The sequence below is a fragment of the Podarcis melisellensis genome (assembly GCF_964234715.1).
Source record: "Podarcis melisellensis genome assembly, chromosome: Z".
NCBI lineage: Eukaryota > Metazoa > Chordata > Lepidosauria > Squamata > Lacertidae > Podarcis > Podarcis melisellensis.
This window is the reverse complement of record NC_138547.1, coordinates 18,093,980-18,118,380: the sequence shown is the minus strand read 5'-3', so window position 1 is coordinate 18,118,380 and position 24,401 is coordinate 18,093,980. Positions and strand designations below refer to the sequence as shown.

The window sequence follows — 24,401 nt, the reverse complement described above, 5'->3', positions numbered from 1 at the left end:
TACAGCCACAGCCAGCACTGTAACCCTCCAAAAGTTTGACTTCACCTACAAAGGCGCACTCTTCCATTGCCTTCCAAATTTCATGCAATGAAAGGGGGTTTAATGGTTTAAAGGGGGTTTAAGGGTGTCACTGTGGTCTAAACCACTGAGCCTAGGGCTTGCTGATTGGAAGGTTGGTGGTTTGAATCCCGAAGACGGGATGAGCTCTCATTGCTCTGTCCCAACTCCTGCCAACCTAGCAGTTCAAAAGCACACCAAAAAGTGAAAGTAGATAAACAGGTACCGCTCTGGCGGAAAGGTAAATGGCATTTCCATGCGCTGCTCTGGTTTCAGTGTTCCGTTGCGCCAGAAGTGGCTTAGTCATGATGCCACATGACCCAGAAAAACTGATTGCGGACAAATGTCAGCTCCCTTAGCCAGTAAAGTGAGATGAGCGCCGCAACCCCAGAGTTGTCTGTGACTGGACCTAACGGTCAGGGGTCCCTTTACCTTTAAAGGGTGGTAAACTAATGATTAATGGGAAGGTATGTAAATACTAAACACAAGCAAATCAGGATGAGTCTCCGTTTGCTTGTAACCACCCCTTAAACAAGTACAAAATGCTGAATAAAGATGGGGTGGGGTCTCTAACCACTGTGCATGCTTTGCATGAACAAATCCGTTGGTTACCTGTGTCTGAATGGCAAGATGAAAAGCTCCCTTCTTGAACGGCAGCAACTCCCCATTCCCGTTCCTGGTACCCTCTGGGTAGATCCACACCTTGACCTGTAGAAAGACACATACAACTCTCAAAGTCCGACAGTGTGTCCTAGTGGTTAGAGTGCTAGATCATGACCTGAGAGGCCAGGGTTTAAGCCCCCACTCTGCCATGATGCTTAGAAGCACTTCAGCTTCTCAGAGCTTTGGTTCAAACCTTGTGTCTCCTATGAATTCACTTCACTTTGTCTTAAGAGAGTAAGATCCCTCTGTCTACCATCTGCTACAAGGTGGGAGGCAAGAAATAATTCTGGCCCACCCTACAGGATTGTTGTTAGGATTACTGAGATGATGTCCTATAAAGCGAGTGTGGTTAGAGTGTCAGACTAGCACCTGGGAGACCATGGTTCAAATCCTCACTCAGCCATGAAGCTCACTGGGTGTGACGTTGGGTCAGTTATTGTCTCTGGGTCTAATCTACCTCACAGGGCTGCTGCGGGGATTAAATGTGGGCTAGGACCTGGGAGATGCCAGGATTCAACTCCTCACTTGGCAGTGAAGCTCACTGGAGGTACTTTGGCTGCCAGTCACTGCCTCTCAGCCTAGCTTCCCTCACAGGGTCGTTGTGGAGATTAAATGAGCAGAAGAGGGAACCATGAACTTGAGCTCCTTTGGGGGGGGGGAGAGAGGGATACCCACGGAAGAATAAATGAAGAATAGTCAGAAGGACAGCGCTGGCCCCCGACCTCTTAAGCGAGATGGGCACGCAACCCCAGAGTCAGACACGACTGGCCCGCACGGGAAGGGGTACCTTTACCTAGTCAGAAGGACCACCCTGTGTGTCATTGCATGTGCTCATTGCAGGACGCCACCTGGGACCCAACGTTTAAGTTGCCGCAGTTAAATACAATGAAATATAGGATAACTGTCCTTCTCACAAGTGACTGATATACACAGGTAATACTTTGCAGGTTTCATTGAGTTGATCAGTGGCATTTTAGGATAAAACCACTGGATAAAACTACTGGAGATGAAATGCCACAGTGCAATTCTCAAGTGCGTGCACATGCAAACATATTTGCAACCCGCCTCCTGCCTGCAACTCACATTGTCTTTCATCATGGCTTGGCCCACTCCGGCCATCACGGACTTGGCGTTGCTGGTTCTCTTCCGGTTGATGAAGATGACACCACCCAGGTACATGATGAGGCCCACGGTGCCGAAGTAGAGGAGCTCCCGCTTCGCGATCTGGACGCAGCGTTCTGGGAGGATCTCCATCAAGCCTAAAGGGATAGGAGTATAGCATCTAGATCAAGGGAAGTAATAGTGCCACTGTATTCTGCTCTGGTCAGACCTCACCTGGAGTACTGTGTCCAGTTCTGGGTACCACAGTTCAAGAAGGACACTGACAAACTGGAACGTGTCCAGAGGAGGGCAACCAAAATGGTCAAAGGCCTGGAAACGATGCCTTATGAGGAACGGCTAAGGGAGCTGGGCATGTTTAGCCTGGAGAAGAGGAGGTTAAGGGGTGATATGATAGCCATGTTCAAATATATAAAAGGATGTCACATAGAGGAGGGAGAAAGGTGGTTTTCTGCTGCTCCAGAGAAGCGGACACGGAGCAATGGATCCAAAATACAAGAAAGAAGATTCCACCTAAACATTAGGAAGAACTTCCTGACAGTAAGAGCTGTTCGACAGTGGAATTTGCTGCCAAGGAGTGTGGTGGAGTCTCCTTCTTTGGAGGTCTTTAAGCAGAGGCTTGACAACCATATGTCAGGAGTGCTCTGATGGTGTTTCCTGCTTGGCAGGGGGTTGGACTCGATGGCCCTTGTGGTCTCTTCCAACTCTATGATTCTATGATTCTAGGAGAGCAGGCGGGATGCTGAGTTCTGCTCTGTGGTCCAGTACGGATCCTCTCCCTTTCCCTTATCAGGGAGTCCCCATTGCGGCAACACAGGTCAGGAGTGTTAGATTTGGACAGAGAAGACCCCGCTGGTGCCTGACCTACCTTACAGGGCTGGTGAGAGAGTTACCAATCACCAGTTCGTTTCTGGGCCCAATTCAAGGTGCTCACTTTAGTGTTCAAAGCCCTAAAACAACTCAGGATCCAAATACCTGAAAGACCCCCTCCTTCCCTACAGACCCTCTTGGGTGCTGAGGTTAACACAGAGGGCCCTCTTCCTGCATAAGGACCCACTTCATTTTTATAGTTGTATGTTGTTTTAAACTGTTTTAATTTTGTAACTCGTCCTGGGGCCTTGGGGTGAAGGGCAGGTAACAACAAGCAAACAAACAAACAAACAAACAAACAAACAAACAGGATAAACCTTGCACCTCTTTCAAAACTATGTTGATGCTTTGATAGGATCTAAACCAGGGGTTGGCAAGGTTACCAGATGATGGGCCGGTCCATGTTCCGTACGTCGGAGGATGGGCTGGAGTGTTTGTGCACATGCGCTCTTCTGGGTCAGGGGAGTGCCCGTGCACACAAACTATTTCTGGTGCACATCCAGGTCAGAGGAGCACCTGTGCACATGCACACAGGCTCCATCAACCCAGAAGTCAGTCCCTGTGCTGTGCCAGTAAGAGTGGGCTGGGGGGTGGCAGGGGTTGCCATGGGTCGGTTAGACAAGCCCTGTGGGCCGCTACCGGCCCATGGGCCTCAGGTTGCCAACCCCTGATCTAAATTTAGAAGATGGAGAGATGTGCAGGGTGTCCTTTTGTCGAAACTTCCCATTTTCTCAGGGTTCACTGGACAAAAGGTTAAGTGTCACATCTGCGGTAACACTCAGGTCCTAGTCTATGGCTCCAACCCCCACCAGCATGCGACGCCTTTATGGGTTTCTAATGGAATGCAGCCCTCAAGTTAAAAAGGGTTCCCTGCCCTGATTTAATCTTTAGACACCTGTGCTTGAGCAGCTAACAGATATTCAGTCAACTAATATATATACTTAAAAATGTCTTACAGAGGACCTAGCTGCAGCCATCTGTGTTCTAATTAGATCTAGGCTTAACTTCTGTAATGAGCACTGTATGGGGCTGCCCTTATAGATGGCTCAGAGACTTCAGATGGTTTTAAAGGCAGCCACCAGACTTCAAAATGCCTTTATCATCTCCATTGTATTGCTGGTTGCTGTGCTTAGGTGCCCAATTCAAAGCACTGTGGGTTTTTTGTGTGTGTAATTCTTTAAAGCCCAAAATGCTTTGGGACAACAATTATTTGGAAGGCCATTTGTACCCATTTCAACCTGCCTGCACATTAAAGATTGGAAATGTTGGCCCTAGTCATTTGCCCTCTGCCTTCGGGTAGTGAAATTGGTGGGGATTCTAGAGAGAGGGTGCCTTTTTAGTGGTGGTTCTACAGCTTTGTAGATCATTGCTATTCGTTGCCTGTTAACCTCTTGAACATCACCACAAACAACTCTTTAAAAAAGGATATGAATACCATGTTTCAGGCAGCCTGTGCAATGAACTGTATTTTATATTCTGGGCTAGGTGAGCACTGGTTGTTGTTGTTGTTGTTTAGTTACTGCTGCCTCACTTAGCTGTTCATGTTTATACAAATTATGTTGCATTTTGTATTCTGTATTTCTGTTCTACTCTGGGAAAATGTCATCATCACGTGAACCAGTTTTGAGTGCTGGGTCAAGGGGAAGCTTCTTCTGGCTATTCTCACCCATCATGTCCAAGATGCTTTGATGGTTCGAGACGATGACACAGGGCCCCTCGACCTCAAAGTGCTCTAGGCCCTTCTTGTCAAACCTCAGCCCATATAAGTACTTGAAGCTCCGGACAACATTTTTGATGATCCTGTAGGCAGGAGAGGAAATGAGAGGTCAGGTAACAGGAGCATTTTAAACAAATAAAATCACATGCAAAGTGACTGGCTACTTGAGGAAAAATTGTTACACACCACCCCAATAGTGAGAGACTCCAGGGATTCCAAGTGCTTGACCCTGGGTTTGGTTTCCTTGGAATGAAGGTCAGTGGACGCTGCAGTGTCTTCAAGATATGTGGTTCTTTTTACACATATACACAACATGAGCATAGGATAGAGGGGCTCATAGCATTACCAGAACCAGTGAAGGCGGTGAAGGTCCTGGGCAAGTGCCTGGAGGTGGTTGGAGGATGGATGGCGGCTAATGGATTGAGGTTGAATCCTGACAAGACAGAAGTACTGTTCTTAGAGGACAGGGAGTGGGCTGGTGTGGAGGACTCCCTGGTCCTGAATGGGGTAACTGTGCCCCTGAAGGACCAGGTGTGCAGCCTGGGAGTCATTTTGGACTCACAGCTGTACATGGAGGCACATGTCAATTCTGTATCCAGGGCAGATGTCTACCAGCTCCATCTGGTATGCAGGCTGAGACCCTACCTGCCTGCGGACTTTCTCGCCAGAGTGGTGCATGCTCTAGTTATCTCCCGCTTGGACTACTGCAATGCGCTCTATGTGGGGCTACCTTTGAAGGTGACCCGGAAACTACAACTAATTCAGAATGCGGCAGCTAGACTGGTGACTGGGGGCGGCCACCGAGACCACATAACACCGGTCTTGAAAGACCTACATTGGCTCTCAGTACGTTTCTGAGCACAATTCAAAGTGTTGGTGTTGACCTTTAAAGCCCTAAACGGCCTCGGCACCAGTATACCTGAAGGAGCATCTCCACCCCCATCGTTCTGCCCAGATGCTGTGGTCCAGCGCCGAAGGCCTTCTGGCGGTTCCCTCACTGCAAGAAGCAAAGCTACAGGGAACCAGGCAGAGGGCCTTCTCGGTAATGGCACTGCCCTGTGGAACGCCCTCCCATCAGATGTCAAAGAGATAAACAACTACCTGACATTTAGAAGACATCTGAAGGCAGCCCTGTTTAGGAAAGTTTTTAATGTGTGTCATTTTAATGTGTTTTTAATCTTTGTTGGAAGCCACCCAGAGTGGGTGGGGTACAAATAATAATAATAATAATAATAATAATAATAATAATAATAATTGCACCAACAAATCTTGCTTTTCCATTAGTCATAGCTTTGGATCCAGCGCAGAGCAAGCAGGTCTCTGTGTCTCCAGCTTCCAGGCTGCTTCCAGCTCAGCTCATAACACACCTCTGTGGCTCTTGTTTCCCCTTTGCAAGTAGGTGAAAGGGGTGGAGGAAAGCTCACTCCCCCCCCCCATTAGTCTGGAGGGCCCCATCACTTAGTTGTAGTTCTTGCAACCTGGCTCATTCTTTGGGGATGCTGATGAGAATGTGTATGTGGCCGGCAAAGGCAAGGATTTTCAACCAGTGTGCCGTGGTACCCTGGGGTGCCTTGAATGATGGGCAGGGGTGCTGCGGGCAACACTGGCCTCTGTCCCTCTTTCCTCCCCTTCCTCCTCTGTTGCCCTCTTGCACCTCTGCCTCCCAAAGACTTGTGTGGCTGTTTGCCTCAGCAGCCCTGGCTAAAAGCTCCACAGGTGGATGGGGCCTCTGGGGCTGGCCAGGAGTTGAGGCTGCCTTGGAGTAAGCAAGCAAGTGGGTGAGGGAGCCCAGCCAGCCAGCCAGCCTGTCAGCCCTGGCTGTTGGGAATGGGCAGACAAGTGGGAGGCTTGGCAGGCAGCCCGGTGGTGCCCACTGCTGCCACCCAAGGTGAGTAAGGTGCAAGCCTCACATTCACAGTTGCCAAGTCTTCTTTGGCGGTTCTGAGACTGGGGCGGCTGCAGCTGCTGCCCAGAAGACTCCCAAGAAGGGGGGAAAGGAGAGGAAGCCAAGTGAACACAAGGGAGGGTGTTCAAAAGGGGGTGAGGGGCTGTGGGCAAGGGGTGGCATAACAGCTTTCTGAGGCTCAGAGCATGTTTCCCCACAGGGGAGCCGCAGAAAGAATGTAGTTGGTCAAGGGAGCCATGGACACAAAAAGGTTGAAAACCTCTGAGCTAAGTTCTTACAAAGAAACTTGCCTGACCTGTTCAGCAACCTCCTCCATTAGATGCTAACCCTCACTGGGCACGGGACCCCAGAATCAGAAAGGGCTTGGGGCATCATCCAGACTGACCTCCCCAACAAAAAAATATAAAAGGACAGCATAAACACAAAACAACACCAAGATGCCTGAAAGTCAAAAGTGAGGGTGCCTGATGAATCTCTGCTGGAAGACTATATAGAAGGGTCTGGAAACTTCTGTTTCAGTGTATCTGAAGAAGTGTGCATGCACACGAAAGCTCATACCAAGAACTAACTTAGTTGGTCTTTAAGGTGCTACTGGAAGGAATTTTTTTTGCTGGAAGACTGTTCTGCACAACTCCTAACACTGCAGGAGTTTGGACTAGATGACCCTCTGTTTTCCTCCAACTCTTCAATTCTGCGCTGTTAATGGAGGCCAGCTTGGCCTCTGCAACATACAGGAGAACTAGCAACAGTCAACCAGATGATCTCAGTAAGCTTAAAGTTTAGTGACCCCAATAAATTCACTATGCAAATCACTCTAATTTGCACATGAAAATTTCCCAGGAAATCTACACCACCCACCTTAAGAAGGTAAGAAGAGCCTGCTGGATCTGGCCAATGGCCCATCTAGTCCACCTTTCTGTCCTCAAAGTGGCCAACCAGGTACTGCAAAGGGAAGTTGCCAAGCAGGACACAAATGCAACAGCAACTCTCCCCACCTGTACCTCTCGGCAACTGCCCTTCTGAGCTAGACTGCCCCTGGGGATGGAAGGCCTGCAAACACAGTAGTCCTCCATGGACAGAGTCCTGCTGATTGAACCAAAGGCCCATCTCATCCAACGTTGTCTTTTCACAGTTGTCAGCAAAATGCCTCCAATGGGAAGATCACAAGCAGGAACGTAACAGCAGAAACTCTCCACTTGTGATTACCAACAACTGGTGTCCAGAGGCATCTTGCCTCCAGTAGAGCATAGCCATCATGTCAAGTAGCCATTGATAGTCTTGTCTCCTTCCACAATCCTCTTTTAAAGCCACCTGGTAGTTGCCAGAGCTATATGTTTGGCACTAGTCTGGCTAAAGGAGTTGCCCAAAGGAGGCATACAAGGTGCCACCCAACCGTCCCACAGACTTCACTCTGGAATTGTGTAGGGTTTACTGCTTAGTCTTCTCTTTTCCAGAAGATGTCCCGCAAGGCAGCAAAGGGATAAGGTCAGAGTTTTCCTTCTCCTAGATGGTCTCCCTTCAAACCTTCTTGATCATTGGACCCACTATTGGTCTTGTCCACCGCAGCCTGTCTTCACATGCAGGGGAAGTTCCTCGCCTGGTTTAGCTGGCCAGTTGAAGCTGCTGTTGCATGCTGACAGCTTCTAGGGGCCACAGGTGAGAGCTGAGTGCAGGGTGAAGACCCAAGGTGGACAGACTATCCCCGGAAGAAGCACGGCATGTCCCCCACCAGTGGTACTATGCCTCACCAACACCCCAGACACCCCTTAACAGCTGGATTTGTGTCGAATCATGACAAATTATTGCTGCATTGTAATTGTCTTTGGGATTGAACCTAGGAGATGCAAAGCAGATGTGCTTCCATCAAGCTGTAGACCTTCCCCTAAGAAGAACAAGCAAGTCGTCATGGTTCTCAATAAGGAGCTGAATTATACAGGAACATATTGATAATGGTGATGATGATGAACATAAGAAGCTGCATTGGTAAACGTAAAGGTAAAAGACCCTTGGATGGTTAAGTCCAGTCAAAGGCAACTATGGGGTTGTGGCGCTCATCCCGCTTTCAGGCCAAGGGAGCCGGCATTTGTCCGCAGACATTTTTTCTGGGTTATGTGGCCAGCATGACTAAACCGCTTCTGGTGCAACGGAACACCATGACGAGTGCCAGAGCGCACGGAAATGCCATTTACCTTCCCACCACAGCGGTACCTATTTACTTACTTGCACTGGTGTGCTTTCGAACCGATAGGTTGGCAGGAGCTGGGACCGAGGAATGGGAGCTCTGTCAGCAAGCCTAAGAGGCTCAGTGGTTTAGACTACAGTGCCACCCGCGTCCCTAGGAAGCTGCCTGAGTCAAACCCTTGGTCCATCTAGCGCAGTTTTGTTGTCTACACTGACCAGCATGAAGTGCTTTGCCACCCTGGCTGGAGTACAGGGAGGTCCTCAGTTGTTTGGTTCACGAGGCACCAAGCCTCTTCCTTTCTGTAGCTGGCTTCTCTCCTGAGAACTCCTCCCTGGGCACATGAGAGCAGTGGAGTGGACCCTGCCCTCTCTCAGGTGAGAGCAGACGAGTGGTGGATGAGTGTTCCAGCTAGTGTGTGCACTCTTGGGATAATGTGTAACTTGCCCCACCTTCCAGCTTCAAAAGCCGAGAATGGCTTATTGCCTCTGTAGTGTGTTGGAGTATAGTTGCTAGGGTGCCCTGGGAGACAAAAGGTAAAGGTAAAGGAGCCCTGACAGTTCAGTCCAGTCACAGACAACCCTGCGGTTGTGGCACTCATCTCGCTTTACAGGCTGAGGGAGCGGGTGTTTGTCCGCAGACAGGTTTTTCCAGGTCATGTGGCCAGTATGACTAAGCCGTTTCTGGTGCAATGGAACACCGAAATCAGAGCAGAGCAAGGAAACACTGTTTACCTTCCTACCGGAGCGGTACCTATCTACTCGAACTTTCTGGCATGCTTTTGAACTGTTGGGTTGACAGGAGCTGGGACCGAACAACGGGATCTCACCCTGTCGCGGGGATTCAAACCACCGACCTTCTGATTGGCAAGCCCAAGAGGCCACCCACATCCCTATGCCCTGGGAGAAACCAGGGTTTAAATCCATCCATTTGGTCACAAAGGTCATGGGTGTGACCTTGGGGGCCTGTAACTACCTCTCTCGGCATAACCTACCTCACAGGGTTGTTGTGGGGATTAAATGAGGACTAGGCCCCGATGGTGACCAGGGTTCAAATCCCTCCCAACTCAGTCCTGAAGCTCACTGGGGGTGATCTTATGCTAGAGAGACTACCTTTCTTGTATCCTAGGACAGAAACTTAATAAACAGTCATGAAATAGTTACAGGTAGGTAGCCATGTCGGTCTGCCATAGTCAAAACAAAAATTAAAAAATCCTTCCAGCACCACCTTAGAGACCAACTAAGTTTGTTATTGGTATGAGCTTTCATGTGCATGCACACTTCTTCAGATACACTGAAACAGAAGTCACCAGAACTTTATATATAGTGAGAGGGTGGGGAGGGGTATTACTTAGAAGGGTGGTGGGAATGGGTGATTAGCTGATAGGTGTAGTAAACCTGTATCTGAAGAAGTGTGCATGCACATGAAAGCTCACACCAATAACAAACTTAGTTGGTCTCTAAGGTGCTACTGGGAGGAATTTTTTTAGACATGAAATATACATGGTGCTTTGGGGTTTGGAACCGCCTTTCCTCCCTTAGATGCTCTCCAGCAAATTAACTCATCAGCAAGAAGGCCGCGTCCCCAGAAACTGGCCTGGCTGCTTTTCCCTCACGCTTCTAAGCAGTTGAGCAGGTGGAGCTCTTGTCAGTTTGGACCCATGTATCCAATTTCTTGAATCCAGAGTCTGACATCTGTCTTGCAAGATATCATCTTGCAAGATACCGCCAAAGTTTTGTGAAGTCTCACGTGCTCCATGAGATCTCGCAATATATAAAAGAGACCTCTCCAGAATTTTGTGCCACTTGAGGGTGACGTTACTCCACTGAGACAGAGGCAAGGTGGGCGCCACCTTCCTGGGCGTCTGTCATTCATGGTGGGTGTCTCCCACAGCCTCATCAGTGGGTCAGGACCAAGAGGCCCTGATGCCCGCTAAACCTTTATGGCTTAAAAAGAGAATTGGATAAATTCATGGAGGAGATGAGGTGTTCAGTGCCTACTAACCCTGATGTCAATGCTCTGCATACACAGTTGGAGGCAGTAATGCTTACGAATGTGTTTCTGGAGACCACAGGAGGGGAGAGCGCCCTCGTGCCAACTGCTTGCAGGTTTCCTATTGGGAGCATCTTGCTGGCCACTGTGAGGACAGGATGCTGGGCCTGATGGGCCATTGGCCTGATCCAACCAGCTCTCCTTATGTTCTTAATCTGGTGATGTGAATTTGCTGGGAAATCTTCATGTGCAAATTAGAGTAATTTGCATAGGGAATTTATTGGGTCCAGGGTCCCACTAAGTGTAGTGTAGTCCAGGGACTACACTAAGATCCCCTTAGGCCTGATCCACCAAGGCTCATGTTATGTCCTCACGTAGCCTAGTACTCTAAAAGCACAGCCAAGGAAAAACCGGACTTCCAGGATCCGTTACAGGTATGCTTGCGTTTGTACCTAGCCTCATCTAATGGGAGGACATCCAGTTCTAATAACAACCTTATGAAACAAACTTTTCTTCTGTTGCCAGAGGAAAATAAATAAATACAGCGATACCTCGGGTTAAGTACTTAATTCGTTCCGGAGGTCCGTTCTTAACCTGAAACTGTTCTTAACCTGAAGCACCACTTTAGCTAATGGGGCCTGCTGATGCCGCCGCGCCGCCGGAACACAATTTCTGTTCTCATCCTGAAGCAAAGTTCTTAACCCGAGGTACTATTTCTGGGTTAGTGATCTGAAGTGTATGTAACCCGAGATACCACTGTAAAGCACTGCTAAAATTTCTGCCCTCGCTTCACAGTTGTTAGCCACCCCAAGAGCATTAGAAACACTAGAGGTGGTATTCTTCTTTTTAAGAAGCTGTCTTTCACTGAATCAGAGCAAACTGGGGTGGGGGTTCACTCTCAGCCTTAGCTGGAGATGCCCTGCCTCTGGCAATGGTCCACTCCTATGGAGAAAGACTCCATTCCATGGTTCTGAAGTAAGAGCCAATGCATTGCAGTTTTGCAAGCCATGGCACTTCCATCTCCTCCTTTGCAAAATCAACAGAGCATCCTAGTTTTTAGTTTTTTAGTTGTTGTTTTTTGCAGACAGGGGGGAGGAACATCCTCTATGGCATGGGTAGGCAAACTAAGGCCTGGGGGCCGGATCCGACCCAATCGCCTTCTAAATCCAGCTCACAAATCAGTGTGTTTTTACATGAGTAGAATGTGTCCCTTTATTTAAAATGCATCTCTGGGTTTTTTGTGGGGCATAGGAATTAAATCATTTTTTCTTCTTCAAAATATAGTCCAGCCCCCCACAAGGTCTGAGGGACAGTGGACCGGCCCCCTGCTGAAAAAGTTTACTGACCCCTGCTCTATGGCAACCTTCTGTCCAGGAGGAAGGACCAGGGGTTCAGAGATGGAGCACCTGCTCTGCATGCAAAGGTCCCAGGTTCAATCCCTCTGGGAATATCAAGGTAGGGCTGGGAATGTCTCCAATCTAAAACCCTGGAAAGCCAGTGCTGCTGTCAGTCAATGTTGGTGACACTGAATTAAATGGGCTGACTCAGTCTAAGGCAGCCTCTCTTTGTGCTGGGGCGAGTCCAGAGCAGACTTGCTGCCTTCCCCCTCCTCCTCCTCCACTCACACAACCTTACACACACAGAGACAGACTTTGCACACAGGAAACAGTGTTTGTCGAAAAGGAACACGGCGTTTTTGCAACAGTCAGCTTCCTCTGACCTCCTTATGTCATGATTTTTAGTCACTCTCTGATTACTCGAACCCTCACCCAGGACTGAAATGACGAAAGGGTCATGATGTTACACTCAGCTCCACCACCACCACAGCCCTATCAGAAAGCATTGCAACATTTCCCTCATGACACAGATGTCGGCTGCACCAGGAAATCCACCCCCCTCCCAAGAAAACAGTTTAAAAAATAAAAGGCAAAAGCATCCCTAGGTATGTAGAATGCCTTTTTTTGTTTTGTTTCCTTATTCTTGCCTGTGTGGGTGGCCTCATTCTGACAAGGCCTCAACCATAAATTCATACAGTAAGCTTGATTCAAGGCACCAAATTCTCTGAAAAACAGGAGTAGCCAGCACTGCCACACAACTTGGTCATGCACCTCTAAGGACTTTGAAGATTCCCCAGAAAAGGCGCAAATGAAAATGCCACACTTTATTCATAGCATCAGCACAAAGGGAGGCCCAGGTGCCGTGAAGTCTGAGGCAACCCCTCTCACTCTCAACTCAACCTACCGCATAGGGTTGTTGTGAGAATAAAATTGGAAGGGCTGACGCAGAAGACCCATATATGCAGCCTTGAATCAGTTTATACGGGACTGCCTCTCCTGGTATGCCCCGCAGAGGACCTTAAGGTCCACAAATGACAACATTTTGGAGGTCCCAGGTCGCAAGGTGGTTAGATTGGTCTCAACTAGGCCCAGGGCCTTTTCAGTACTAGCCCCAACTTGGTGGAACGCTCTGTCACAAGAGACTAGGGCCCTGCGGGACTTGACATCTTTCCGCAGGGCCTGCAAGACAGAGCTGTTCCGCCTGGCCTTTGGTTTGGACTCAGTCTGACCTTTATGTTTCCCTCCTCTTATGGTTTTGATCTATGGGCTACTTTTAAAATAAGGCTGCCTTTTAAAATGCATTTTAACCTGTATTTTAAATTGCCCCCCCATTATGTTTTCACTGAAATTTTAATGGTGTTAGCCACCCTGAGCCTGGCTCTGGCCGGGGAGGGCGGGGTATAAAGAAATTTTGTTGTTGTTGTTGTTGTTTCTTACAAACCACCAGCTGGATCAGTGCCCTGTTCTTACAGTGACCAACCTGATACCCCAAAGGGGAAACCAGCAAACAGGATTCAAGCACAAGATTTCTCTCCCCTCCTGTGGTTTCCAGGAACTCCTATTCAGAAGCATTGCTTCCTCTACTTATGGAGGCAGAGCACAGCCATTATGGCCAGTAGCCCTCATTAGCCCTCTCCTCCTTTATGTATTTGTATAATCCTTTTTTAAAGCCGTCTAGGTTGGTGGCTGTTACTGCCTCCTGTGGAAGTATAGTTTAACTATGTGCTGTGCAAAGAAAGGCTTTCTTTAAATTAAAAAGTCCCCATTGCTGCAAACTTTCTTCAAAGGGGAGCCGCTCCATTCTAGGAAAGAATAAGGAGCAATATAAACTTAACAAGATTATTGTAAAACAAGAACCAGCCAACAAAACAGGCTCCCTTCCATTGGTTGAGTGTACATACCAAACATCTGAAGCACATGGCTTTCCCTCAAAGAGCCCTGGGGACTTGTTTTACCTTTCACAAAGTTCCAGTTCCCAGGATTCTTTTTTTCTTTTTAAGGGGGTTGGGTGGGTTGCTTTAAATTTGCAGTGTGTACATAGCCTTATACACAAACCCAGTCCTCGCTCTTGGAATCCAAAGTTAGCTAGATCACAGCCTTTGTGGGCAAGGCCAGATTAACCCCCTTTGCATATAAATCTCAGGGCAGGGATATTTGATGACCAAGGAGGCCAGAGAACCTGCTCCAAAGAACCACACTAGCCACTAAATTGTGGCACAGGAGTAGATCAATCCCTTCTGGAGGTGACCTACTGGCCAGGGTGACCTTTCTGGGTCAGGTCAACCCCTTGGTACACTAAGGCTGTATAACAAACAACATTACTACTACTACTTTTTTTTTTTAAAAAAAAGTCAAACTGTATCCCCAAAACTGGCCCACTGACCTCTCGCTATTCGGCCTGGCATCCGGCTGCTGCAAAAAGTGTGCAACCCCAGAACTGCAAAACCAGAACCACACTGTTAAGTTCTGAGGCTGTTCTGGAACCCTGGTTGATAATGAACAGGAGTCTTTTGCTCTGGTGCAAACCTGGCACATAAAAAGCTGCTTTCTATTGAGTCATTGGACCATTGGTCCATTCAGTTTCATATTGTCTACACTGACTGGCAGTAACTCTCCAGCCCTACCTGAAGATGACACTGGGGATTGAAACCAAGACCTTCTGCATGCAGATCAGGGGCTCTTCCACAGAGCCACGACCCTTGCCTAATTTCATTGGTCTACTCTGAGTAGAGTTTCATCAACTGCAGCCCCAGAGGTTGCTCTATACATAGATATACAGATATAGACATGTCTCAGTTCAGGCAGGCCAGCAGTGTTGTCACAGCTCAAGGACACATTCCAAGCACACTCATGTACTCCAGGAGCAGCAGGGCCCATGGGGAGAGGGTTGGGGGCAGAGGGGTGGTCAAGGAAAGAGCACTGGAGGCTGGACAGAGAGGGCCAAAGGGCCACATGTGGCCTGAGAAGTTTCCAGCTGCTGCTTTAGGACTTTAAAATCTCTTGTTGTTTAACGGCCTTTGTGTTTGCTTGATGCCAGAACTTACTATGCCCTGCAAATAAATAAACTCTGCCACCCCTGGTGAATGTGCTTCTAGGATTTCTATTTATAGGCTCTAAGAGGATGAGTAAGTGTGATCACCGCCCCTTTGCATGTGGGCCACGCTGCATCCTTGATCCCTTTTTAAATGGCTTCTGGGGCTAATGCTCACACATTAGGATTTTTCTTTTGCTCCTTCTTTTGCAGGCTTCATCTGGCTGGGCCTGTGGGAAGAGCTGCTAGGAGGGGAATGTGAGGACTGGCAGTAAGGGGTGGTGATGGGGAACAGATTGGTTGAGCAATCAGTTGTTTGCTGTCCGGTCTGCAGGACAATCTCAGAGAGTTCCTGTGTGTCAGAAGGATCCCAAACTAGCCAGCCAATATTTCTAGGACAGGCTTTTAATGCAGGCTCTGCAAACAAGCATTTAACTGAATTGTTCAAGGCTTTGACTTGCTGGCTGGGACTGATGGGAGCTTTAGTGCAAAACATCTGGAGGGCACCAAATGTATGAGGAAGGGCTGCAGCTCAGTGGCAGATCACTTGCTTTGCTTGCAGAAGGTCCTGGGTTCAACACCCAGCAGATCTCCTCCAGGTAGGTCTTGGGAAAAGACTCCCTTCCAGAAGGCCCCTCGTGAAGCAGATGTCAGCCAGTGTAGACAGTAGACCAAGAGTCTGACTTAGTAGAAGGCATCTTCCTAAGTTAAATATAAGTAGCAACCTCCTATTAAATTTAGCCCTTTACTGAGAACCAAGACAATAATCTTCATTTTTAGGGGAAGGTTTGCTGCTCCAAGGTACAGCCCCTGCTGCAGTTCCGTGAAGGGTGAACTGCAGTTCCCAGGATTCATTGAGGGAAGTCCAAATATATAAATATAGGGTGCAGATCTATCCTATATTTAACATGCCAGTGTTAGGCTGTGTACACATCACACATAATCCCCATCCCACATCTCTCAGAACTCAATTTTTTCTAACCCCCAGGACTCCCTGCCTATGGATATTGGTCAGGCGCCTTTGCTATACTCTTTTCGGAACCTGCAAAAAACAATTTTATGTAGACAAGCCTATGCAGCTATTTAGAAAGCAGATGTGAGTCTATTGCTATTTTAACTGTTCGAATGTCTAAAATTGTTAATTCTTCCTATTGATAATTTTGTTGTTTTTGTCTCTGTTGTTAACTGTGTTAAAGTTTTTTTCTTAAATCATGAAGCGCTGTATAGATTTTATGAAATAAAAAAAGTTAAAAGCACTTAGCTTTCCCCAAAGAGTTATAGGCACCAGAGTTTGTTAAAGGCACTGGGAACTGTAGCTCCCTGGGGAGCAAAACTACACTTCCCAAGATTCTTTGGGGGAAGAAACCATGTACTCCAAAGGCATGGGGTGTCTGCAGGCCACATTTTTAAAATTTAAACAGGTCTACTCTGCACATGTCCTGCCAACCTAGCAGTTCAAAAGCACGTCAAACTGCAAGTAGATAAATAGGTACCGCTCCGGCGGGAAGGTTTCCGTGCGCTGCTCTGGTTTGCCAGAAGCGGCTTAGTCATGCTGGCCACATGACCCGGAAGCTGTACGCCGGCTCCCTCGGCCAGTAAAGCGAGATGAGCACCGCAACCCCAGAGTCGTCCGTGACTGGACCTAACAGTCAGGGGTCCCTTTACCTTTACTTTACTCTGCACATGACTAACTCCATATCTAACCCTCCAACTTGTGTGCAGCTATACCTACAAGTGGCCTGTAACCCCTGGAATGTTACCTGTAAGGGAATGCGCACCTGGGGAGTTCGCAAAAGGAAGGCTCCTCACCTCTTGCCCTTTGTGTGGTGGGTGTTGTCCTTGTAAAAAGCATGCAAATAAGTGACTGTGTGGCAAAGTGTCAGGCCTCTCCACAGGTATTCCTGCTAAACAAAATTCTTGCCTCAACTTGCCTCCTTTAAGTAAAGCTTTTGACATGAAAGCATCATTACAGCAACACACACACACACACACACACACACACACGTGTGTTTGGAGCTCACACACCTCTGAATACCTCATGGGACCCAAACAATTCCAGTCTGGAAAGGAGGAAAGGGGTGTGAAAGGGGAATTCTGACACCCACATCCCATGCCCCACTCACAACCCGGCACATTTATTTTTGCTTGAGGGGGAGAGAAATCTCACATTTGCTCACATTCTAGTCCTCATGGACTTGAAGAAAAGGCTGAATTAAATAGGAGCACAGCCTTTTATGGAGTCAGAACACAGGTCCATTCTAGCTCCATATTGTCTACACTGACTGGCAGCAGTTGTACTCCAGGGTATGAGGCAGGGGATGTTTTCCCAGCTATATATAGAGGTTCCAACAAGCTTTCTACACCTCTTCTCTCTCTCTCTCTCTCTCTCTCTCTCTCTCTCTCTCTCTCTCTCTATATATATATATATATATATATCGATGTTCTAGTCCTCATAGTACTGAAGAAAGGGCTGCATTCAGTAACCAGATTTCATCTTGGCAGCTGACAAAAGTGACCACGGGTTTTGGGGTGGGGGTGGGGGTGGGGGTGGCTAGGCAGAGCACACTGGGGAGGCCTACACCACGAAACTGCTGGTGGTGCAGCTCAAGTTAATTTAGACCCTGAACTTAATACTATTAAGGCAGTCATTTCTGTGTATTGTATCCACCAGGGAAAGGGACACACAATTTTGGATGAGAGAAAACAGTTGGCATGGCGGATGGTGGGGGTGGAGTGGAACTGAGGTTCCCTTTCACACCAGCTCAGTTTTCCCACCCATGAGTGCAGCTTGTGGGGGACGGGGGACAGGGAGGGGCAGCTGCCCCTCCAAAATCAATAAAAATACATAGCTAACTGGTGTTCTGCCCCCCAGAAAACAAAAGGCCTGTCCTTTCAACAAAAATCCAGACTACACCCATGTTCCCATGTAGGGCATTTCAGGAAAAGTGTTTAAAGAAACTTTAAATAAAGAGGTCTTTTATTTAATACAGTGGTACCTTGGTTCTCAAACGCCTTGGTTCCCAAATGCCGAAAACCCGGAAGTGTTTTCGATCGCTTTTCGGAAGGTGAATGTGCAATGTGGTTGTTGACTATTGTTTCGGGGGCGCCTGCATCAATCAGAAGCTGCACCTTGGTTTTTGAACATTTCGGAAGCCAAACGGACTTCCGGAACGGATTAAGTTTGGCGCTTTTGTTTTTGCTATTTATTTTGTGTGCAACCCAGTTCAGCTAGTGATTGTTGGATTGACTGTGTGACTGTAGAAATGGATAAAAGCCCCCATCCAAACAATGACTATCATCAGTACAGGTTAGAATTTTTTTATATTTTAATTTTTATCATCTACAATACTATCTTATTTATTTTACAGTACAGTACATTGATTATTGCTTTCATTTTATGGATCAATGGTCTCAGTAGTAAAATTCATGTTAAATTGCTGTTTTAGGGGTTGTTTTTAAAAGTCTGGAACGGATTAATCAGTTTTGCATTACCTTCTATGGGAAAGTGCGCCTTGGTTTTGGAACGGACTTCCGGAACAGATTAAGTTTGAGTACCAAGGTACCACCGTACTATATTTCTCCTACACTGTTTACAAGAGGAATATGTGTGCCTATTGCATAAAAACACTTTGGTACACGTTTGGAGAACAGCCATGTTGGTGCAATATATTTCCAGTTGCAGTAAAGGGAATGCACACACACATTTTCTGCAAACACACCAGAAGAACAATTAGCAATCACTTCATGACACATGATTGACAGGAGTGGCTTTGTTCCAATGCCCAACCTCTGAACTTCTGCACATTAAATTCTGAAATGTCCCAATAAAGCCAACATCAAAACCAGTTGAAATGCAAGTTAATTGGGGCTTTAAAATAATAATAATTAAAAGGCTGTTGCATGAATTTCAAGATTCTCTCAGTAACCATGAGGGCTAGATGCTTGAAATAATTCAAGTTGTGTCCCTTGATCACTCAAGGAAGTGAAGGTCCACAAAGAGAGGTTATCTTCTTCTCACTCCTTTCAACAGACCTAGATGCCCTGAAGCATTATGAAGAAGTAAAATTTGGGTGGGTCTGGAATGCTGATCTCTGCTTGCTCAGAAGTCAGTATGTGCAGCCAAACGAAGACACCTCAACTCACACTATTGCACTAAAACATCCACCCAACACTCTCACTCTCTCTGAAATGGAAATGCAGGCCTAGTTATTTCATGCAAAATAATAGTAAAGGTAAAGGTACCCCTGCCCGTACGGGCCAGTCGTGTCCGACTCTAGGGTTGTGCGCCCATCTCACTTAAGAGGCCGGGGGCCAGCGCTGTCCGGAGACACTTCCAGGTCACGTGGCCAGCGTGACGAAGCTGCTCTGGCGAGCCAGCACCAGCGCAGCACACGGAAACGCGAAATAATGGCAACATTTAAATTGCCATAATATTTCTGCAGTTGGTTAATCAGCAGTATGGATACTAGCATGTGTTTTAAAAAAATATGCTGTGGAAATCCAGACTGACCTGCCAGGCAGGGCCTGATTCTAGAAACCACACATAGCAAGAGTGCTGTAATTAGAGTTGATTCAAAATAGCAGCTCATTATCTTTGCTGCAGCTCCCAGCCACTACGCAACATCATTTAATTAGGGGGAAATATATCATGGATCTCTTGCAGAGAAAGAAATCAAGTTCATGGAAGGGGGAACTATGACCCCCGTTCTGTGTAGCACAAGCTGGCTTCCAAAACTAAAGTGGGTGGAGGGGATAGAAAAGCAATGGAGTTGTGGTCCAACTTTGATGTATTATAATTGTTGTATTTTAGAATGTTGCTTTTGAATGCTATGAGCTGCCTTGCATACCACCTTGGGAGGAAGCAGGTGTAAATATAAACACGTTAAATAATAGGTCCATTGACACCAATGGACCCAAATTAGTCAAGCCCTTTAATTCCAATGTGTCTACTCTAAGGAGATATTGTTGGATAAAACACCTCTGAAGATGTTGGGTGACATGCTGATTTTTTATTTTTTAAAGAAACTGCTTGCAAAGTAAATGCTGGCGATTTCATTAATGTTTCATTGGATTATGCTAAACTAATAAGGGAAGAGAAATGAGATCTCAGTCTACTTTTTTTTTAAGAGGAGAGAGAGAGAGAGAGAGAGAGAGAGAGTGATAGTAAGAAATATAATACAATATTATTATTATAAAAAGGCTAAATTCACGCTATACTGTACATTTAAAAACACCCCTCCCCAAAAGAATTGTGGGAACTATATTTCACAAGACTTCAATTTCCAACACCCTTAAACTACAGTTCCCAGGATTCTTTAGGGGTGGGTGCGTGGGTGGAAATATGCTCTAAATATGTGGTGCAAATGCAAGCCAGAAAGCAACTTTCATGCCCTCCAACATTTCTCCGATGAAAATAGGGACATCCCATTCCAGAATGATAATTTTACTATATATACCCCACACATCTTACTGGGTTGCCCCAGCCACTCTGGGCAGCTTCCAACATATTTGAAACGTAATAAAAGATTAAACTTTTTTTTAAAAAACACCTTCTCTATACAGGATTGCCTTCAGATGGCTGGGGGGTCAGATAACTCCATACCCTCCAACATTTCTCCAATGAAATTAGGGACATCCTAAGGAAAAGTGGGACAATCCGGGCTCAAATCGGAAACCAGGACGGCTTCTCTAAACCAGGAACGTCACTGGAAAATAGGGGCACTTGGAGGGTCTGAACTTTTTAAACATACACAGATGACGCATCAATGCTTTGGGCAGGTTTAATTTAGACTGGAGTCAGGAAGGAATGCTGGAGACAACTGTCATAGCTGGGTGGGTGTGCACAATTTTCCCAAGTCTAGAGGGGGGCAGTCTTCTGAGCAGCCAGCTGCGTATTTTGTTCTTGGGGTTGTTATTTTTTGCAATAGCAAGGGGAGGTAGAGGTGTGAAAAGACACCCTGACCAAGTGGTTCCCAAAGTGTGCAGTAACATTGGGGAGGGGGCGGGAGGAGGCTGATTCCCTGGGGGGCACTAAGAGACACGAGTGGGGCAGAATGGCGCTGAAGGTGTAAATGACTATTACACTTTGAAAAGTTGCTATCACTGGATCAAGTTCCTCCAATTAAGCCAAAGAGTTTTAATTGGATTTTGAGTAAATGTGCAATTTATTGTTGCTGTTTTGAATTTTACTGTTATTGTCTGTTATTGGGACCGTGATTCTACAGCATTTTGACTTCACCCCCGGAGGCGCATTCCACTGTCTCTCGAGACAGATAGATGCCAACAAAAAAATTCTGAACAATGTCTTTTTATAGGGTAGGTAGGGTAGCAGGCGCTGGGGTTGAATTTATGGAGGCAAGGGGGCGGTGGCCGAAAAAGTTTGAAAAGCGCTGCTCTTCTAGACTATGCACAGAGAGTCCGCCCCCCCCTACCCTGGTGTGAGATTTGGGGCTCTTGTAAAGTGTGTGCGCGTGAGATTTGAGGAAGTGAAGGATCAAGGTTTCTTAAGAGAATGGAAAGCAAAAGCAGCCTTTCTCAACCTGTTGAGAACCGCTGGTTTAAAGCGAGATTTCTCTATCCTAGCTTGCTCTCTACTCTCCAGGAAGAGGCAGGACTTGCAAACCCGGAAGAGCGGAGGAGGAAAACTCTCCCTCCAGAAAAGGCTTGCTCCACAAGTCACCAAAACGGAAAGCTTGCATTAAGAGTTTTGATAGAAGGCAGCAGAGAAAACGGCTTCCAAAGACATTGCATGAGCCGCGTCCTGTGGATTTTTGCAAATATTTTAAAAAAGCAGTCACTTGTATTAAGACACGTGTGTGGGGAAAACAAGGAGCCTGTCCTTGGCAGAGGTGAGCCTCCAAACGTTGCTACACTTTGCAAACTGCCTGCTAAACATCCGTGAAAGAAAAGCACGAGGAGAGCTTGCGAGCGCGCGCAGAGCTCCACGCCCTGAGTGGGGAAGGAATCCCAACCCGGGAAAGGAAACGGTGGGAGGGATGTCGCAGAATCGTAGAATGGGAAAGGACGCAAAGGATCATCTAGTCCAACCCGCTATGATGCGTGTGTGTGTGTGTGTGTGTGTGTGTGTGTGTGTGTGTATAGCCCAAACTCTCAGCTATTATTGCAAAGAACACCCCAAAATAAATAAAGGAGATCGGGGAAGCGGAGAAGCTTCCAAGCTCACGTCATGTTGTGGACAGTCCTTCCTCGGTTCCATAGGAGGCAGACGGGGGCGGTGAAGGTGGAGGCAACCACGCAGAGGACGCAGTAGAAGCCAATCTTCGCCTTGAACTTGGCCCGTGGGCTGAGCTCCAGCGCCAGTGCCACCAGAACCAGCATGAGGGGCACCCAGAAGAAGAGCCACCCGCCTTGGTTCTCCATCCTCCGCGCAAAAGGGCGCCGGGGGACCGCAATAAAAAGTCTCGCTCTCCCCTTTTGTGGGTCCTGTGGAGAGGTGCTGCCGGGATTCCACGCAGCGCACAGCCTGGGAGAGCCGCGTAGTGGAGCGCGAAACGTTGTAGGCGCGGAAGGAAAGGTGACAGTGGCAGCAGCAGTGACGGCACGCAACTCCAGGCGGCTCAGCCGGGCCCGTCCCGTCCCTTAATGGGCGGACACACCCGGCGGACACGCCCTCGTCGCTCACGGTTGCTTTTCGGCGCCCGGGCTTGGCTTTCCAAGAGAGGGAGCTGCTTTAGGGCTGAGTCAGAGCTTTGATCAGGTCGTCCCTCTGAAAAGAAAGAAAGATTCTAGTCCTCACGATTCTGGAGAAAGAGCTGAATTAAACAGAAGCACATGTCGATCTAGCTCAGCACTGTCTAACATGGACTGGCCGCAGCTCTCCAGGAATTTCAGGCAGGAGGCATTCCCCGCCGAGTAAAATGCTAGTCCTCATAGTTTTAGAGAAAAGCCTGGATGAAATAGGGAGGTAGGAAGTGCCTTGCGCTGAGTCCAACTATTGAGCCATCTAGCGCAGTATTGTCTACACAGACTGGCAGCAGTGTCTTTCCGGGGCTTCTGGAGGAGCCTTTGTTAGGATACTAGTCCTCATAGTTCTGAAGTAACTGAAGCTCAGGACTGGCTGCACCAGCTGACAGCAGAAGCTGCTCTCCAGAGCTTCAGACGGGGGACATTCTCAGCAGAGCTATAGCCCTTCTCCATAAGTTTCCAGTCCTCATAGTTCTGAAGAAGTTTGAATCAAACAGGAATACAGGAAGCTGGATGCTTCTGAGTCATGGACTAAATGCAGTCCATTTAGTTCCCTAGTGACTACACTGACTAGCAGCAGTGGTTTCCCAGTGCTTCAGATTTAAGAGATAATCCCAGCTGTACCTGGAAGTTCCAGGGATTGAAGAGGGTACTCTCTGCAAACAAAGCAGATGCTCCAACACTGAGCTACATGGGAAAGTGTATTAAAATGAGTCAGCCCAGCAGCCCAGTATTGACTGCACTGACTGGCAGCAGTGGTTCTTCAAAGGTTCAGAGATGGGAGGTGCCTCCTCTTTCCTTTCTTTGTCCACCCTCCCCCCACTTTCTTCTCCCATCCTGCCGCTCCCATCTTTCAGGATCTCATAAGAACATAAGAAGAGCCTGCTGGATCAAGCCAAAGGGGGCCCAGTCCAGCATCCTGTTCTCCCACTGGCCAGCCAGATGCCCCAGTGGGAAACCTGCTGTAAGCAGGACTCAGGAACAAGTGCCCTCTCGCCTTCTGTGGCTTTCAGAAACTAGAATTCAGAAGCATTACTGCCTTCAAAGGTAGAGACAGCAATTCTATCATAGCCATCAACAGCCCTCCATGAATTTTTCTAATCCTCTTTTAAAATTACCTAAGCTGTCCCTGCCTCCTGTGGCACTGAGTTCCATAGTTTAACAATGTGCTACATGAATAAATCCTTTCTTTTATCTGTCCTGAATCTTCCACTATTCAGCATTGTTCTATGAGACACTCACCCCACATGGAAAGGAGCTCACCAGCCCCTTCTTGATTCAATGGGGATATTCCTGACAGGCCATGCCCCAGATAACCAGCAGGGTGTGGTTATTTTAGTTAAATCCTCTCTTGCTCTTCACCTCTTGTGCAGAATCCTCTCCGGCTCTTTGCACCAGATAAGAGACCTCTCCTTTGCCGGCACCAAGACCAGGAAGGGGAAACCCTGCATCTCTCTGAGCTTGTATTTTTACTGTCTCTCTTAAAGAGGATCTGATTGCTAAGCTGCTTTAATGCTTTAGAAGAGATGCAAGTATAGCCATTGGTTCTGGAGAGCAAATTGGGGCGGCTTCTAAATCTGCAGCTCGACTCCTCCCATTGCACAAGTGCTTTCTTTGGTCCTACTAAAAATCATAAGGAAACATTGACCTATTGAGGTCTGTGGGGTGCGTGTGCGCATGGGGCAACATGATAATAGTGTCCAAAATGGTGTGGAGAAAGCGGGGAGAGAAAAGTTTCTCTCTCATGTTGGAAGATTCAGGTCAGTTAAAAGAAAGGGCTTATTCACACAGTGCAGAGTTAGACTTTGGAACTCTCATCCCCAGGA

The 24,401-nt window shown here is 47.5% G+C and overlaps 2 protein-coding genes across 4 annotated transcripts in view; both read right to left on the bottom strand.

Moving 5' to 3' along the window:
* The window catches only part of AGPAT2 (1-acylglycerol-3-phosphate O-acyltransferase 2), a 29,046-nt gene extending 6,583 nt beyond the window's left edge, over positions 1-22,463 (bottom strand). The window contains exons 1-4 of the mRNA XM_081897944.1: positions 22,055-22,463; positions 4,376-4,509; positions 1,804-1,979; positions 670-765 (exon numbers count right to left, since the gene is read on the bottom strand). Coding sequence (XP_081754070.1) covers positions 670-765; positions 1,804-1,979; positions 4,376-4,509; positions 22,055-22,251 — 603 coding nt within the window. The 5' untranslated portion in view covers positions 22,252-22,463. The remainder of the gene's footprint in view (positions 1-669; positions 766-1,803; positions 1,980-4,375; positions 4,510-22,054) is intronic.
* PPP1R26 (protein phosphatase 1 regulatory subunit 26) overlaps positions 1-24,401 on the bottom strand; it is a 117,628-nt gene that overhangs the window by 42,653 nt on the left and 50,574 nt on the right. The window lies entirely within an intron of this gene.